General features: G+C 37.8%; 1 protein-coding gene across 6 annotated transcripts in view; it reads left to right on the forward strand.

The window, feature by feature from the left end:
• The window catches only part of UTRN (utrophin), a 368,491-nt gene that overhangs the window by 90,248 nt on the left and 259,486 nt on the right, over window positions 1-18,757 (forward strand). For 5 of the 6 annotated variants that reach the window (XM_051811059.1, XM_051811060.1, XM_051811062.1 and 2 more), the window contains 9 exons: window positions 2,104-2,211; window positions 2,771-2,950; window positions 4,251-4,405; window positions 6,735-6,858; window positions 8,532-8,619; window positions 10,141-10,376; window positions 10,646-10,826; window positions 13,471-13,616; window positions 16,435-16,647. In XM_051811059.1, the coding sequence (XP_051667019.1) occupies window positions 2,104-2,211; window positions 2,771-2,950; window positions 4,251-4,405; window positions 6,735-6,858; window positions 8,532-8,619; window positions 10,141-10,376; window positions 10,646-10,826; window positions 13,471-13,616; window positions 16,435-16,647 (1,431 nt within the window). Of the gene's footprint in view, window positions 1-2,103; window positions 2,212-2,770; window positions 2,951-3,232; window positions 3,363-4,250; window positions 4,406-6,734; window positions 6,859-8,531; window positions 8,620-10,140; window positions 10,377-10,645; window positions 10,827-13,470; window positions 13,617-16,434; window positions 16,648-18,757 lie in introns of those variants that run through there. The other variant, XM_051811063.1, reaches the window with a different exon arrangement.

Here is an 18,757-nt window from a genome sequence, read left to right on the forward strand (position 1 = left end):
AGGATGTTTTTGTCTGTGGGTTTTGGGGTTGCTTATGTGTTTCTCCGTGACCCCTTCTGTATCTGTTTGTAGTATATTGATAAGCTGAATTTCTAGCTCATGTGACCTTGTTGATATGGACCCAGGGTTGAAATTTTGGTTTATCCCATGCCAAGTATCTGTTTATATATATATTTCTTTGAAATACTGCTTTGTCATCTGTGCATGTATGTCCAGAAAATTGTGTGCTAACAGTCTTTTGCAACTCTTGGTCATGGTAACTCTGAGTTAAGAAATAACAATTACCCAAAAATCCTTGCTGTGTATGTCAAAGTATGAACTTCCAAGTGCTCTTAGTTTTAGTGACTCTATGTGAATATATTTCTGTCCTCTTCCACCCTTATATTTTTATGGGGAAAATTGACCACTCATTGGCTCTTACAGTACTGTTAAAAATGTCATCTTCTGTTGGAGTTGCTTTTGCATTCAGCTTTTTTTAATTTGTATATAATTATGTTGCTGTGTAAAAGTGAAACAATGGATGTGTTTAATGTAGAATGTCAGTGAATAATGAGGAAATACAAGTTTGTTTTAGTTGGTTTAGATTTAGCCTATGTTTGCATTCATTGTTCAACTGAACAAGGCATTTGTTACTAAGAGGTTTGAATTACAGTTCTCTGTCCTTAAGAATGATCAAGTGACTTAAAGTTATAGTTTGAAACTACTTGAGAACTGAATACACAAACACTTTAACAGAAAAGTAGCTAAAACATTTAGGTACTAGCATTTTCCATTTTGGCCAAATATATAGAGAGATGCAACAGTGATGCATTGGCCTTTATGTGGCTGCCTAGAAAGCTTTTGGAAACCACAATTCTTACCACTCAGGAAACAAATTCCTCAATTGGTGCCAGATGTCAGATACTTCTTAGCACTGTGATAATTATGTTTCAGTTTTCTAGGGAGAGTTGTCTTTGACTGCTGACTTAGCAGAAATTAACTGAATACACTGAAGGGTTTTTAAGCTCCTCTTATGCATAAAATATGTTGGCTGGGATGCCAGCATGATTTTTCCATGGAGTATGTGATGTTATAATTTTGTTTCTCACAACCTTATGGCATTTCCACCACCACTGTATTTTCTATCTGTACGTTTTGCATATTGGTTTACATTGGAAATATAAATTGCCTTAACCCTTTGGCCCACAGGTTACTGTAGTAAGTTCTGGGACAATGACAAAAGTATACAGCTAGACTGAGGAACCTAGTGGCTTTTGTAAACTGTGTTGTTCAAAGAACAAAAAGGTCTGCCTTGCTGTATGATTTATTTTTAAACACAGAGGAACAGCAGTGCAACAGTGGCTATGCAACTGAGAACTGGGCATTCTAGTCCATGGAAACTGCTGTGCAGCAGCAGCAGTAATATGTTGCAACATAATATATTCTCTAGAAAATCTTTCCTGATACTTGATGCCAGTTATTGCTGGTGTTACCATAGGAGTGCTATATGACTGAAACCAAGTGAGACCCAGGACAGATTTCCTAGAAAAAAAATGGAAGAAGTTCAAGATCCCCGAGTTAGAACTATTCAGAGCAGACCACTCTAGCTTTCAGTAGTTAATGAAATAGTATTTGCTGAAGTTATTTTGCAATTGAAAGTAGGTACCATAGACAGGGAGGTGACTAATTAGTATCTTTGATCGACTGCCTGGACTAAAAGAATTTTGAATTACCAGCGGTGTAGCTTCTGTGAGAAAATACTTGTAACAACTGGGTTTGAGTCATGGAGGAAGAAGGGTAGAAAACCAAAAGTGTACATGCCATTTTGATGAAATCCTATGTCAGCTTTAGGATGGATGTCTGTTTGCTATAAATATCTTTGGGGGAAATGTGCTCTGATAAATTGAGAAATGGTTTTATTGAAATTGTTTTGCTGGAAAGTATTACTGCATTCCCTAATCTGATATTTTTGTCCCATTTTATCTATTATTGAAGTCAACTGAAATTCCTGCGTATAAAGACTGTAGAATTGCGCCTTGAATGCAAAGATCTTAAAGAAGGAGTTGTCAGTAGCTGTTTGACAAACCTGATATTTTCTTGTGCTATTTTTCTTACAATTTGCAGTGCTTATTGAAAGCTTGGTTAATTGAGAAAGAAGAGGCTTTGTGTAAGGTCCAGACAAGCAACTTTAAAGATCAAACAGACCTGAGTGTGAATGTTCGAAAACTAGCAGTGAGTATCACTATCCTGTGCTGTCCCATCAAACCTCATAAACTAAATGAATGGCAAATTACCAGTTTGACCCTAGTAGGAGCTGTGAATGCATGACACTTTGGAAGCCAGGCAACATTCTCTCCTGCTGGATTCTTTCACATGAATTAAAAAAAATTGGTACAACCTATTCTATGGCTGTTCCAGGTTGGTGTACCAAACTTTGGAAGAGCTATCCTAGATGATTGACGGAATTTGTATTTTTTTGCAGACCACCAGTCAGCTGTGTTTTCCAAAGTGTAGGTTTGCAGTGTGGTTTGTTTTTTATTTCATTGAACTAATAATTTGTTACTCAAGATACTACTGGTTGCTTTAGAAGCTGTTTCAAGGATGTGCTCTTTAAAAAGAGTGTCTGTTAGGGCTGTTTTTACATGAGAGAACTGTTCATTTGACTCAGGTAGTACATTTTTCACCTCTGTCACCACCCCCACAACACCCTTCCCCTCCCAGACAGGGAATTAAAAGCTAAGGGGTAGCAGAATACTTGATGTCATCTTTTAATGCTTGCTTTTAATTTCAGATTTTGAAAGAGGACATGGGTATGAAACGTCAAACACTAGACCAGCTGAATGAGCTAGGTCAGGAGGTGGCCCAAATCCTTGGGAATGACAGAGCATCCAGCAAAATTGATCAGGATCAAGAAGAACTAACTCAGAGGTGGGACAGTTTGGTTCAGAAGCTAGAGGATTACTCTAACCAGGTACTTAACAGGGCTTTATTACTTGTTAGCTTTTTAGATGACTGTATGTGTGCAAACTTCGCTGATACTGCGTCAGTGAAATTGCCCAGGAGAGTTCTTGGTGTTAGGCTAGAGAGGTAGGTGAGTGTTTTTTCACATGAGGCTGACTTTATCTGCTGTCAGATCTGTCTACATTTTTTGGTCTTCGAAAGCCCAAGTTGTTAACCTGACTAGTACTATTACTCCTTTCTCACACAGATTAAGCTTCATTTTTCTGATGAGTAAAGCAGGCTTGCCATGTATTATCAATCAATGCAAATGCCTTTAAACATTATAAGAGTGCTGGGAATGGATTAAATCTGATACTAAAAGAAAACAAAGGCAAAACCCAGAATAGATAAATAAATGGGAGTCATACAAGCATTTATGCTCTGTGAGTATGATTTCTCATCTGTTGAAAATAGAGTAGTTGTTTGTTTGATGTGTAACCATGATAGCCAAGCTGGATTGTTAAATGTTTATTTTAGTGTTTTGAGTGCTTGGTAATGTTTTTATTTAGACAGAACTCCATTGGTTTCTGTGAGAATTTTATTTGACAGTTTTATAACTCATGTGCCTTTTTATGTGATATTAATATGTTGTTATGATGAAAGCCATGGCACTGATTCACGATCCATTTAGTGTATAGTGAATGAGTTGTGCAGTCTGAGAAGGGGTTTATTTCAGCCATGTGGCTGTAGTTTGTTCTTGTGTCTGAGTCAAAGCGCTAGGAAACACCAAATCCTGTCTTCATCCTTTCACTCCCCTTAAATATCAAGCACGTACTTAGAACTTACAGGTTGATTCCCTTGGGTCTTACTTTATAACCCCTTAAGGAACATGGAAGGTTTCTATTGCAATGAGTGAGTTTTTAGGTCAAATTCACCTAGATCCTTATGAGATCTAGGCTTGGTTTTATGAGATATGGATACAAAATATGGAATTGTGTGTTAATAGACCTCAGGTACCTTGGTTCTTTTTGTGAACAAATTTTGAAGAAAAATAGATATAATCCTTTTTTTGTTGATTATAGTTCGTTTCGACTGGCATGAAATTCTAGTTGAACTGAGAGTATTGATGCTTGGTTTCCATCTGTAAAATGAGAATAATGAAATTTTTCTGTGGAGTGCATCTATGATAAAGGTGTGTTTCATGACAGCAGGTCATTTGGAGGAGTGAATGAATGGGCTTTTATGACTGATGAATAAAAGAAACTAAGAAAAAGCAATTCAGCTTGTGTTATAAATGTTATGTGATCCTTTTCCTAAATTATTTTGTGTAGGTAACTCAAGCTGTAGGAAGTGTAGGAATGTCACAGGTTTCACAGAAGACTGCTGCAGAAGCAACACCGTTGAAGGAACAGTCCAGGCAGGAGTTGCCCCCGCCACCACTCCCAAGGAAAAGGCAAATTCCAGGGGACAGTGAAGCAAAGAAAAAGTAAGTATATGTCACTACCATTTTTGCTCGCTCATTAGATACTACGTAGACTCTCTGTCTTGGCTTTTGATTCTTCTTTTATGCAAGTGAGCAATACTTAAATTGCACTTGTGAGGGTGGGTTTGGGGGTTGGACTAGATGATCTCCAGAGGTCCTTCCAACCCAAACAATTCTGTGAACGTGAAGGAAGTGTTGTGTACAGTCTTGTTTTCAGAGCAACAGAAAACCTGTACCTTCCATTAACTTCCAAGGGACATGGGTGTGTTTTGTTTCTCCTAGAAGCAGGTCTTCAGCCCTTTATACCTTAGCTCCTTTACTGGAAAGATAGAATTAATTATATTCACTTCTTTTTGTAAAAACATCTCATCTTTGGTTAAAAAGTGTTGTGAAAGTGCCAAGTATTTTGATTTACTATTTGTTTATAATCACCATAAATATATGAGAGAAGTGGGAGAAACTGCACAAAAAAAAGGCTCAGAAATCTATCTCCCTGGTATGTAGTAATAATAATAATATTACAGTGATGTCTTCTTTGACAAGTATTTCTGGGGTGGCTGGCTGATTTGCATATTTAGATTCATAGAACGGTTTGGGCTGGAAGGGACCTTAAAGATCATCTCATTCCAACTCCTCTGCTATGGGCAGAGGCACCTTCCACCAGACCAGGTTGTTTGGAGCCCCATGCAATCTGGCGTAGAACACTTCCAGGGATGTGGCATCTACAGCTTCTCTGGGCAGTTTGTTCCAGTGTCTCATCACTGAAGACAGTCGCCAGTGTCTCTCATACTGAAGAATTTCTTCCTTATATGTAATCGAAATATACTCTTTCAGTTGAAAACATTTAGTCCTTGTTCTATCAATACAATTCCTGATAGTCCCTCCCCAATTTTCTTTCAGTTTCCCTGGAGCCTATTCTCCTCTAGGCTAACCAGTATTTAATAACTTGTGTTGAATTCATAAATAGCACACCTAAAACTAAAGGAATTGTTTCAAGATAAATTAAGGAAGTAAATGCCTTATACTCAACATTTTACTTTTTGTGCTTGGCTGAGAAAATGAGCACTTCTTTGAGGTGTCACTAGTTTAAATCTTTGGCAGGCTGTTTAGGGCAAGGATAGAGGGCTGTGTCAAGAGTGGGGGGATCTCTATGCTAGGTGATGTGTGTTTGCACAGTGAAAAAGAGTTCTTTTTTTTCTGGAGGAGGAATAGAGGTTTGGAGAGGTGAGCAACCTTCCCAAACCCTCTTGAGGACACTGGTCAGATCCTCTGAGCCCTGGTGGGGGTGTTGTGTGCATCTGAGTGTCCCAGGGCAGTAAAGCAGTCAGCAACCCATCAATCTTGTTCTCTGTATCACGAACTGTGAAAACTATATTAGATTTTGAAAGCAAAAGTGATTTACCTGTCATCTATTTTCTTTGAGTTCAAACTGCATTAAAGAAAGGGTCAGTAAAAATAGTTTAAACTTTCTGATGCTTTTACATTATTCCATTTACTTATGTTGAAACCAAGAAATGACTAGTAAGTAGAATTTTGCTGGTTTTTCAGGAAAACTTTGAGTGAAGGTCAGTGACTTTGCATTTATTGAGATGCTGTTATTCCATGTTAGGATTTACACTGTTTAGTATAACAGTAATATGGCCTGACTTGTGGTCTGTAAAGTATATCTGTCCTCCTCTTAAGTTCTGTATAATATTGGTTAATTTGAGAGTTGATTTGGTTTCTTTTGGTGATGGCAGGTTGAAACTTAGAGGTTTTAGGCTTAAGAAAGTTATGTTCGTATAGACATGTCCAGTGTAGCCAAAAACATTAAGCTATAGGCTAATCTTTAGTCAGCTAAGTGTGCAAAAGGATTTGTCCACTGTCACTGCCATGAGTGCTTAAGCTGCTAGCTTTTCCTTCAGACTAAATAGTGTTGCAGACTTCTTTGAAACTTAGAACTGTAATTCTTATTTATCTTGTTCCTGAGGTTCAGTTTATTACTTTCAAGATACTCGGCATTGAGAGATCTGTTTTGTGACATATTAAAAGAAACAGTTATAGTTTGCATGAAGCTATGTATAAAAAATGAGAAATAAATGCATTCCTAATTTATTCCCAAAGGCTAATACCATGGGCATAATTTTTATGATAGTAGGTTTTTGAAAGTCTGTCTCTGCCCTACTTCCTGTGAGTAGTAATATAAGAAGCATGAATTTTGTGTGCAGTCTTGCTGTTTTAGGATGGAGTAATGTGCTGAACTTTAAGACTTCTGATATTTAAGACAGAGTGACTGAATGGGGGGGAAAAAAAACCCCAAGAAACCAAACCCTTGTCTGACCTTTTAAACCAGGTTTGATGCTGAAAGTGCGGAGCTCTTGAACTGGATTTCAAAATCAAAATCTGCCATTGAGGCAGCAGACATCAAAGAATACAAGAAGATGAGAGAAACTTCAAGCATGAAAGAAAAGTTGAAGGTAAAATGGGGAGATAGAGAGTGTTTCAGTGAATAGTATCCTCTGTATCTAAGCTGGCTGTCAGCTGGGCTGATCCACATGCTTTGAGGGGATTAAGTCCTTTAGTTAAATAGTTTCAGAACTGGACATACATGGAAATCTCTGACCAGCTGGACACGCTGTTTTTGCTGGTGTTGGGTTGCATAATCCACAGGAAATTTTAAAAACGTATATTACTGATGTCTACTTTGGAGTTCTGAAAAGTGTCTGTCTTCAGGATTATTATCTTTTACACTAAATAACATTTTGGTTTCATGTTTCACAGTCAGAAATGGTGTTGATTGACACTACTTTTATAATTTTGGCAGAGATAGGCCAGCGGGGTGCTCAGAGACTCAGTGAGTCATGCTGTGACACTACTCACGCACTGTACCACCCAGGGTCCAAAGTGGTGTGTTGTTATAATGTTTCGACATGTTTCCTCTATTAATTTTGGAGAAAACATGATAGTTACAACTTGTGTACAGTATTGCTGAGCTACCAGACAGAATACATAATTTTACAGAATCCTGTGGGAGCCATGAAATAGCCATTTTATCTTATATTCCTTCTGTTTCGGGAATGTATTCTTGCCTTTTTTTGGTCCTTGAGCATGCTTTGTTAATGAAGGCTTACTGGAACTTTAGCAGGACCTGAAGCTGCTTTTGAATTCAAAACCAATACTTAAAAATATCTATAAGGAATCTCCTCCTTAGTGCTGTAGTACAAAATGGTGCCAGTAGGAATGTTTGGAATGAGAGCACTGTTGAAAATAAAAACCAAAACAACCCTCCCAATAGTTTATTTATAGATCTTTATGAATGTTTATAAGCTGTTTATTAGAAAGGCTCCAAGATGAACACCGGGTTCCTGTGAACAGCTGTTTTTAAATGATTGGGCTGTAAGTGGGTAGAAAAGTGTTTGTTCTTCCCAGCTGTGCAAATAAGCGCACACTTCTGAATTTACTGTAGCAAGTCTAAACCAGAGTAATGACCTTTGACAAGAGTTCCAAAAAGATTTTTGTTTGGAGATTCTTTGTAATCACAGAGGATATTGAAGTTGTGGCTTGGTGGCAAAGGAACTTATCTTTCCTCTGTGTATGTATTCTACCTATTGACTCACACAGCAATATACACCAAATATGTATGACTTGAGTGAAGAACTTATTCCTTTAAAAATCTTGGTAGTCATATAGAATTTCCTTCACCATATCTTTGTGAAGGAGAGTGAAGCACTAGAGCTTCTGAGAGTCTACTGGAAATCTCAGAGACTGTGGAGGTGAAGGGACTACTAAAAAAAAAGGTCTTTTCTCCACTATTTTGCATTAAAGAATTACAATTTTTGATCACAAGTGATTTGTTTCAGCTCTTGTCCCAATATCTTATTTCACATTGCAGGACCATCAACCCTTTTAACAATATTTTATTCCTGGTGCTGTTGTACCTTCTCTTTCTTGCTTGGTACTTGTGAGAGCTAACTCCTTTGGCATTTGTTTTCTGAACAAACAGAACTAACAGGCATCCTAGAAGGTGCTGTATTCAAGAAAACTGCATGTGTTTTGGGTAGTAGTGGGAAAATACATGTTAGTGGGGGAAAGAGGGAAGTCAGGAAAAATAACCCTCACTGAAACTATTCTTTTGCGTTTCATTTTAAAGGTGATTGAAAAAGAAAGAGTTGAAAAAAGCCAAAAGTTAGATGAACTGAAACGAAGCGGACATGTTCTTTTGGATCAAATGGGAAAGGGTAAGCAACTTGAAGGTTTTTCTGTTTTGTGATTTAATCAGTTGAGTTTCTGGGAAATCATATTGAAATGTTATCTCTAGTTAAGCATCACAATATATTCTGTCCCTCTCCCTCCATTTATTTTCCTTCAGAGACACTGGTCATTGTTACCGTTACTAGTTACCTGTGTGTTTTGTTTTCATTAAAGCTTATAGAAAAGCATTATTATTCTTCTTTACTGTGCATGTGCTCATTTGCAGTCTTTTAAGAATTATTTTAAGAAATTATTTCGATTTTAGTAACAATGGCAGTTACATGCTTTTGAGGGAAGGAAAAACTGTCAATGTATTTTGATGATACAGTCACAATTCATGGCTCAAAGACAAGAGAGATGTTTACATGATTTGAGAAAATGATTGATTGTCAATTAAAACACTTATCCATGGGATCTTATAGTTAACATCTGTGAAAGTTGAATCTTAAAGCCTTGCCAAAATCTTGTTTCATAGAGACAAAACTCCATCAGTGAAATGTGATCTCCATAAAAGAGATGTTTATATCATCTAGAGACAATCTTTTATATCTGCTATACGCTTGACTTCTGGTGAAGTTACTATGGACTGGTAGACAGCCGACAGGATGGTGTCACTGTCCTGCACACTGACCAGCATTCCTTTTGGAAAATGCTGATTTCCATTAGATTTCTTGACTGTCACATTTTTCCAGTCAGACTCTTTGCATATATACCCCAATTTGCTAAGCATCTCCAATCCTCTCCTCCTAGCCTACTACAACTGAGACTTTTTACAGTGGGTGCCATTGCACTGAAGCTGATGGCTGAAAGCCACTGATTTGACCTGGAGTTTGGGTTGTAAAAATTTTTATCTGTTCATTGTTTCCAAACGTCTACAAACCCCTTCAGCTTTGATAGGTCATGACTACGAAACCAGTGTCTGTTGACTATAATAAAAAAATGCATAGTTGAAAAGCTGCTTTGCATCAGCAAAAAGTAAGATACAGAAATTGCTTTTTGTTTGTCATTATAAATGTTGGAATACATAGAAAATAACCAATCTACAGCCCGTAATGGCAGTGACTGGCTGTTGTGTGCATGCTCCTTCTGTGTGACTGGCTGCAGCTGCTGTGCTGCTGTGTGGTAGGTGTGCCAAGCAGATTGGTCAGTGTGTGAAGCACGGGCAGGATCTATGGAACAGGGTCTTCAAGTACTCTTGTAGAAGCTTGGCTGCCCTAACAAGAGCATTGGGCTCCATTCGTGCTAAAGCAGTGCAGCAAAAAAACCTCTCCATGTGTCTTTCCTCAAAATGGGAGTGGAATATCTCACTCTTCATTTTACTGTTAACATGGAAATATAAAGCTGAAGCACTTTAAGTAATAAGTATAGATTTATAGATAGTGGACTTGGAATCAAAGCATTTTGCATAATAATGCAAATGTGCACCTGTATTTGAAGAGAAGGTTTAAATGTCTGTTAATCAAAATGTGTTGCAGTTAATATAGTGATAATTTATATAATCTTTTTAGAAGGACTTCCTACAGTGGATATAAAAACTATGATGGAGAAAATATTGTCGAGGTGGAAAGACGTGGTTCAAAATCTAGAAGAAGCGGCCAGAAAGATAAAGTACCAGGAAGAAATAAATGCTTATTTGAAGGAAATAAATGAGCTTGAGAAGACTTTAATTGAGAAGGATGACTGGCTTAAAAATGATGCTTCTTCAGCATCCCAACCCTCAGCAGTCCGGAAAGACTTATGTCAGGTAAGTCTGGCAAAACTTGTTAATTTTGCTTGGAAGGTGTCAGAAGCACAGGATGCCCCAGAGGAGCTTAGCCTAGTCAGTAAGGTAATTCAGTTTCTAAGGCATGCAGGGTGCCTGATTTGACTGGAAGATTTTGGTATCTGTGTATCAGGAATACTTTAATGTTGTTGCCCTAGTAATGTGGAAGATCTGTGCTGCAGTAGCTCTAGTAAAATCCTTCTGTTAACAAGGCAACTATGAGTTTGGGTCTTGGTTTCAATCTTTCACAGCGGGAGTTAACACATCTGGTAAGCCTGAGTCCACGGCTGGAACATCTGAAAGCCACCTGCAAGGCACTCACCTCTCAGCCCATGCCTGCAAGTTTCATTCAGGAGAATTTGAATGGTTTTCTTGATCACTTCAAGTTGACTCGTCAGAAACTAGAGGAACATCACCAACAGCTGAAAAAAGGTAAATATATATATATATATATATATATATTTTTTTTTTTTTAAACAAAGTGCCTCCTGCTTACCTGTGTTCTGATATTTTTTTTTTTGATTTTTTGAGCTGACTGAGAACTCTTTGTATTCTGGTAGAGTTTTTGTATTGATTCTACTTAGCTTTGAGTCAAACTGGCAAAATTATTTTATCAAGGGAAAGTATATTTTTATGGCCTCCTCTGCGCACACTTTAAAATACATTGTTCCATCGTGTTAAAAGCGATTATGGAAGGATGCGACATTCCTGAGACTTCATTTAAGGAATTAACAAGACATATTTAAGGTGGATAGTTTGAAAATCAATGTCTCTCTGACACTTACAGAAATAAATAATAATACTAGACATGAAAAATGGAAGATTAGAAGGACCTTTAAAATGGAAGTGCGCATGTGAAATTTATTCTTTTTCATAGCTTTGAGCACATGAGTCATACATAATTCCTTTTGCAAATTTCATCTTTGAAGTGATTTGGAATCTGGCTTGCTTTTCAGGCAGCTTCTACTTGGGCTTTTGTTACATTAAAAATTTCATTGTAAATATTCAAACCAGTCATGCTGGTTTCTAAATGATTTTAAATGTAACACACAAAATATGTAGTTCTGGTAATATATTAAACTCAATAGCAAGAGCACAGACCTATAAGAAGATTTTTTTTTTTCCCTTGGTTTTTATTTTGGAGGAATTCGAGGAAGTGTTTTATTAGCAGCTCCAAATGGAAGAGCATTAACCCTTTATCCTGTGTGTAATAAAAATAGTCTCAGTTACTAAATTGTTGGGCCATCTATATTGTGTATTGCATCAGGCCTGCGTGCTTCAATTATAACCATGCAGAAAACTGTGAATAATGTATCCATCTGCCATGTTCAAGTTACAAGAGTATACTTTCATTCTTACTGTGATGAATGATTATTTTATAACTGTTTTGAGTTCATGTACTTTTGAATAATTTTATTGATATTGTGTATTTTGGTAATTATATACCATGTAACAAAAAGACTGCTTATTTTTTCATGCCACACATCAGTTGAGGTGTTATCAGTATACTTGAAGCAGTTATTGCTTGGTAAAAACATCTTACATATTTTAATATGTTAAATTTGTACTTGTGTATTTTTTTGAATGAGACAACCTGCAGTGAAATTATATTGCTGAAGTGCAGAGGGAAGTGTCAGTTCAGGGTTTCAGTTTTCAGCATGGTTTGAATTGCTGCTAGGTAAAAGACCTTCCAGAGCCATATAACTGGTAGAAAAAGCTGGTGGTGTCACTTGCACATTTCTAAACTTGGTAGACTTTGACTGACAGAAGAACAGCTCCTTTCATGGCTCTTCTTTGAGCTTCTTAAAAATCCCTCATGGACTGCTATGCAGTCTCATCTCTATGGGCATTTTTTAATGGCAATTGTGACTCAATTTTTTGTCAGTGTGAGGCTATTTTAACTATTTTCTTCTCCTCCAGGATTTGCTGTAGTTTAGTTGACAGAACACCTATCTGCTTTTTACTGAATTCTTTTTTTATCCCCTTTAAATTGATCCTGGATTTTTGAGAAAAGGAAGCTAGATAACTCTGATTCTCTCTAAAAATGTTGACTCATTTTTATAAACGGTAGGACAGTTCTGACAGTAAGCTGTTTAAAAGGTACCTGGTGAGTGAGAACAAGGGTTAGATTATTTTTTACTTGTGGTAGTAACAAAATTGCCTAGGAATCCAAGGGCAGAGAATGTGCATACCACAGTACAGGTCTTACAGGCGAAATCCTGTTTGCAGCAGTTGTCCAAATCTGTTGTTTTCATTCTGAAATGCCAGAATGAGGTGCTGTCTCCTGCCTGGGATTCCACAGAGGGCTGGCTTGAACAAATTTTGAGAAGCAGTTGAAGATTGGAAGTAGATACTCCAACCAAACTTTAATTCTCTTTTCACTCTTGCTAGATAGCATCTCTGTTCTGACAACAGGCTAAAAGCTGCTATTTTCATATGTTTGTGTGTGTGTACATATATATATATATATATATATATATATATATATACAAAAAATGTAAAAAGCCACGAAAACACAAACCCTACTATTACACTAATATGTATTTTGTGTATGTGTGTATATATATCTAAATACTAGCTTATATAGTTACTATATATAGTGTGTATATTTTACTTGCTATGTACTATATTGCTATTATATATGTTATACTTTGTTTTCTATGTATAGTAGATATCTTTGTGTATGTTTGCAGACAAATAAGAGATAGATCTAAAAGTTTTAAAAATGAAAAATACTAAATTGTGGGGGGTCGAGACATGTAAATGTCAAAATGCTATCGATTCCATGACCCCACTGACCCCAACAGATTTAGGTGCTTAGGTGTATAAGAAAAATTCTGAAAATGAGATAGTGTATAAATGTTTTTGGAGGTTGTCATATTTCTTATTTTATTCTATATAATACATATTTATACGTTATATATATATTTCATATTTTTAAAGGAAAAATATTGTTATCAGCAGAAGAGTTTTTTTTAGCTCTTGGAAGGCTGATTATGTTCACATCTATAATTTGTGTCTCGCATCTGTTTCTTTACCTTGTATTTTGTTCCATTACTCTTTTCTGTGGTACCAGAGACAGAAAACCAGCCAAGCCAGGAGTATGTGGAGTCCCTGCAGCAGCTGAAGGACACACTGAGCGAGCTGGAGGGGAAGCAGCAGTCCATTGCCGGTGAACTGAGCGAACCCAGTAAAGTTGAGAAGGCCCTGCAACAGGCAAAGGTAACACCTTCACAGTGAAGTGAGGAATTTGCTAACTCAGCTATGGTCATCTTCTGTTCTCCTGCCTTGCTTTCAGTGGGGTAACTAATGTTGCTCAGAGAGATGTTGGTCAGGTAGTGGTGTGTGGAAGACACTTCTGGATGTGCCTTGTTGAAAACTGGGTTACCACAGGCTGCCGAGGGACATGTCCAACCAAGGGCTGGCTATCCCTGAGCCTACAGACTTCACAGCTTCCCTTGCTGCCTGTACCAGGAGACAGGGCGAGAACTGAGATGCTTAACTGGGGGAAGAGGACCTCAGACAGCCTTGGCGGCTTCCCCAGGCACTCTGGTGTGCATGTATGTCTTGTGCTCACCAGTCCCAAAACAGTTGTTAAGGCCACAAAAGTATCTCTCTCCTAGAGGCTTGGTTGGATCAGGTTGGTGACCTGATCCAAGGTCTGCTCCTTTGCCGCTGAGTTGCTCCTTTGCCACTCCTATGCACCACAGCCATACCTGTGCCTGGCCTGCTTAGGCTTGCTGTCCTGGAGAGGTCATGTCCCTCCATGTGGCAGTGCGGGCTCCCTGCCTCTGCCCTTCTGCATAGGCCATGGTGTATGGAGTATTAATACAAACCACGTAGACCTGGCTAGTTTGGGGGTTCTCAGCCAAATCCTCTTTATTCAAATGAAACAACACCTTATATACGTGGGTTCAAAGTAACATGTGACTCCCCTGACTAATCACCAGGGGTACCTCATTACTCATGTACATGGAAGTACATTTGGACTTCATTTCCCATGATGCCTCGTCCAGCATCCTTCCTGTAACCCGACTCCTACAATGGTGTGCATTCTTGTAACCCTCCCCTCCAAGCACTGGTTAAAGCCCACTCAGATGTGAGGTGCCTGCCTGCCTAAACTGTGTCTGAGGGTCAGCTGGTTTAAGTGATCCCACTTCATCCTGGTTGGATGTTTAAAGACAGTAACTGTGCTTCTCTGGCCTCTAGGTTGCCTTTCAAAGGGAAACAGTGTTTGTGAGCCATAAAGGTAATTGATAACATAAATTCTGTGTAGTAGAAACAATATTTTGTTTCCTATTGTGAGCCTATAAAGTAGAGGAAAAATCTATGGATGACAGTTGCTTTGTAAATGTCGGTTACTGGGGCAGAGGTGGAGCTCTCTCCAGGGAGATAATTGTGCATCTCTAATACTTTTTCTATTTTATACTTTTTTTCCCCAAAAAACCCTGTAAACAACTACTTTCCTGTCTCCTTCACCATTCCTCACTGCTTTTGTGGAATCATGCTTAATTTGGAAGAATGATTTTTTTTTTTTTTTTTTTCCCTCTGTGATCGCATGAGAGGGGCTTTAGGTGACTCTGAAGGAGCTCTTGAGCACTGGATGATGGGTGGGGAGAGGCCCTGTCTGATTATATCCTTATCTGTTTAGCAGAAAGTGATCATTTTTAGAAGTTGTGTAAACAAAGGTGTTAGTGCTTTGGTTTTTTTGAGCTAGCAGATTAAAATAAGTTTTGATTCTTTTTTTTTTCTTTAGCATTGCTTCTGTATTGTTAAAAGTTGACAGAGATTTTCTGGTCCATATGCTACCTGAATTGCAATGGCATTCAGTCTTTCAAGGCTTATCTTTTCCTGCTTCTGCCCAAATTTCACCTCCCCCTTTTCTTCAGAGAACTAATTAACCTGAAAGGACATACTATGCTAGTGTGGGAGCTTTAAGGAGTGTGACAGGAAATAGGAACAAACTGTAGATGATGAGCTGCTTGTGGACCTTGGGATTGTTCAGCTTCTGCACTGTAGCAGACGCTGATAAGTGCTTCAGGCATAGACCCAAGGCAGGGAGGGATTCGCTCAGTCTGTGGTCCCTTGCACAGAAAACTCTTGTTTGCTGAAACAGATATCCTTCTTCCCAGTCTCATTTCTACCTCACTACCTCTCCTCTTATAAGAAATGGTACACTTTACAGGGAAAGGATAAATAGAAAGTAAATCTGAGAACATAAACTTATAAAAAAATTCTTCATCAGTAAAAATACAGGAAAATTTATATGCACACGTTCTAGTATGTTCATATGTTTCATATGTTCATTCCAAATTTCTCTTAAACAAATTTAAGCTGAATAACAAAAATGACCAGTTCAATGAAATGGCAGCATTTTTCATGGCTTATACCTTCAGCTGGTTTTTTATTTTTATAATATTAGTAAATTAGCTCTTTCATATCAAGAGATTGTTTCTATCAGCAATACCACAGTGAATATATTCAGATTGTATCCTCCCTGTATTCCAGCTGGAAAAGTAGTTTTCAGAACTCTAGTATCTAGGGCTTTCTTGGCAGCTAGATATTGTATTTTACTTTACAAAACCTGGAAGAACACTCTCAGCCTGTTTGTTTGTTTTCTTTTAAAGAAACAAACACCTGTGGGTGGAATACAAATACTGAAGTCCTGGTACACTTACATCGCAGTTTCTTTTATGACTTCAGTGTAGCATAACCATTGCTTTGTTAACTTGCGTGACAGTATTGTACAGTGAAGGAGAGGTGTGGGTACCTGGGCTTGTTTAGCTACATGACCAAGCTTTGCTATCCCTTCTGTAGTCTCTACTGCTGCACCAGTTGAACAGATGAAGATTTTTCTACTTAAAAGGTTGTTTCAACATCTTTGCTGCAATAACTACAGTAACTGGAATATAACTCTTCACTGAATCTATGTGCTAAATCACTGCACAATGAAACTTTTGAAGTACTTGCATTTGTATGTGCGTACCTGTTGTATGGCTAATACTGGAAGGACACACTTTTTCTTTTTTCTTTGTTGTAGGCACTTTGTGAGACACTGGAAGTCCAGAAGCCCAGGGTAGATAAACTTGCTGAAGAAACAAAAGCTTTGGAGAAACATGCTGCTTCAGATATAAAAAACATCTACGCTCAGGAGTTCAAGCATCTGCAGGGACGCTGGGACAAGTTAAAGCTCAAAATTTCCAAAGATGTTAAACTACTGGAGGGAATTACATCCAAGTTGAGAATATTTGAGGTAAAATGAAAGGAATTTTTTTTGTTACATAATGTTAAATAACTCAGTTGCTTTAGAGACCTTTCTTTGTCTGTGTTCTTGCAGGAGTTAAGATGATACTGATTGAGAAGTGATATGGTGGTGAGCCCCTAGTCTGACAGAGACCGAAAGCATATGTAGTGTATTTGTAGCAGAGTAGAGAAGTGGGCTTTTAATGTGCCCAGGATATTATCTTTTAACAGCAATACTTTTCACATAAAACTAGTGTCCCCCTCTTTCAATACCAGAAGCAAAGGTTATGCTAAAGTCAAGGGTATGTAAGCTGTGCTTGTTGGTCCCAGCAGTGGCAGATGTATTCTATTGTGGTGGTTGGCAGATGCCTAGTGCCTTACTAGATTGTCATCTGTAATTGTAATTCCATGCTTGCTACAGAAAACCTGCTCCTTCAAGTGGTGTTTTGGTCAACAGTAATAAAGAGTTAGTGCAGCCTGTTAAAAAAGGAAGTAAAGAAAATGCTTGGGTATTGCGAGTTTTCCCTTTCCAAATGATGGCCTCCGAAGTGTCAGGAAGGATAGTTAAAGAATTAAGGTTAACCAGCAGTCTTATGTATACATACACATACATGCACACGCGCGCACGTATATGTGAACGACAGAAAATCCCACTGCTTTAAAAATGAAGGGATGGAAAGCAAGGGTACCTAGATGCTTAACCCATTGATAACAAGGGGAGTCATGAGTGCTTAAGTAACTTACCTGAAGTGGACTCAGTATTTACTGGTTAGATTGATTTCTTTGTGTTTGCTTTAACTCCTTTCTTAAGACTATTTGTATTCTTGTGGGGAGAGGAAGAAAAAAAAGAAGGAAAATATGTATATGAATATACATGAAAATGTATTGTGATTTAACCTATGATGATATCGTTTTGAGCCAAAAGTTTAATAGGCACTAACCATTCTTCACTATCAACTTGAAAGTATAAGCTCATCACAGCAGTATAAAAGCCCAAATACAGTGCCATTGTTTTTCCCTAGAGTATTGTTTAGCTAGGCTTTAAGTTTCATATTATTTCCCTTTTCGTATTTCATTTTAAAATTCAAAAATTAAGAAGGTGCTTTAGAGATCCGCTTATGAGGAAGGCACATTAGCTAGCAAATAAGTATTTTCACATGCTTTAAATATATCTTAGTGTGTGGATTTATTTGCATTCTTTTTAACAGAAGATATATCACACAATTTATAAACATAAACAACTGTCTGTGCACTCTCTTCAGGACATTGGTACTGTGCATGCACACCACCACATTTCCTTAAAAGTTTCTTGCTCTCCCTTCTCTCTGAAGCAGCAAATGATTCCTTTATTTGATAGTCGATTCAAATTTCAATTTGATAGTGGGTTTTATTATTTTCATTTTTCTTTTATTTTAAACCAGACAGGATCTTTAATGACTACTCAAGTACAGACATGTGTTTAAACTGAAATTTATATTACGAATGCCAGGTAACTGACTTGCATGATGTTTCAGTGGAAGTTGGACAAGCCATTGCTGATTATGGTTCAGAAGTAGTAAAAACCTCAATCTCATTAAAGGTTTTACTTGATGGAAAAAAATGCTGAAGGGAATAACTTGATCGTGCTTGTAAAGTGTTATTCACTAATTATTTATTTCAGGACTTGAGCTACTCCCAGCAGTGTGTGTATGTGATCTGTGTGTATGAGTAGCATAGATATGGTAGTCCAGTCTGGACTAGTGGACTTGTAAATAGAAACCACAAACCAGCTTCTGAATAGGAAGGGGAATTGTAGGCTTTCAGAGGGAAAAAGTGTGTTTCATTTGTTAGGCTGTACTACCCAAAGCATAAACATAAAAGCTGTCCCTGTCCCCAGCCCCCTCTGCCATAAGTGTGTTCAGAAACACGTATATTTGTGCTTCTGCTTTTAGTCTGGTTCCTTCAAACTCATCCTTTCAGTAGCTGCTTGCAGCAGTCTGGGATGATATGGAGCTGTGGAGCAGCTGGTGCTGCTGGTCAGCAGGAGCTGACAGACCAAAGTGAGGTGGTTTGTAACTTCTAAGGCTTAACCAAGGCCTTGGTGATTACTTTTCAGCAACCACTTCCTCATTAATTTTTCT

The sequence above is a fragment of the Manacus candei genome, unplaced genomic scaffold (assembly GCF_025592945.1).
Source record: "Manacus candei isolate 608988 ecotype Guabito, Panama unplaced genomic scaffold, ASM2559294v1 h1tg000081l, whole genome shotgun sequence".
In the NCBI taxonomy this organism is placed as follows: Eukaryota; Metazoa; Chordata; class Aves; order Passeriformes; family Pipridae; genus Manacus; species Manacus candei.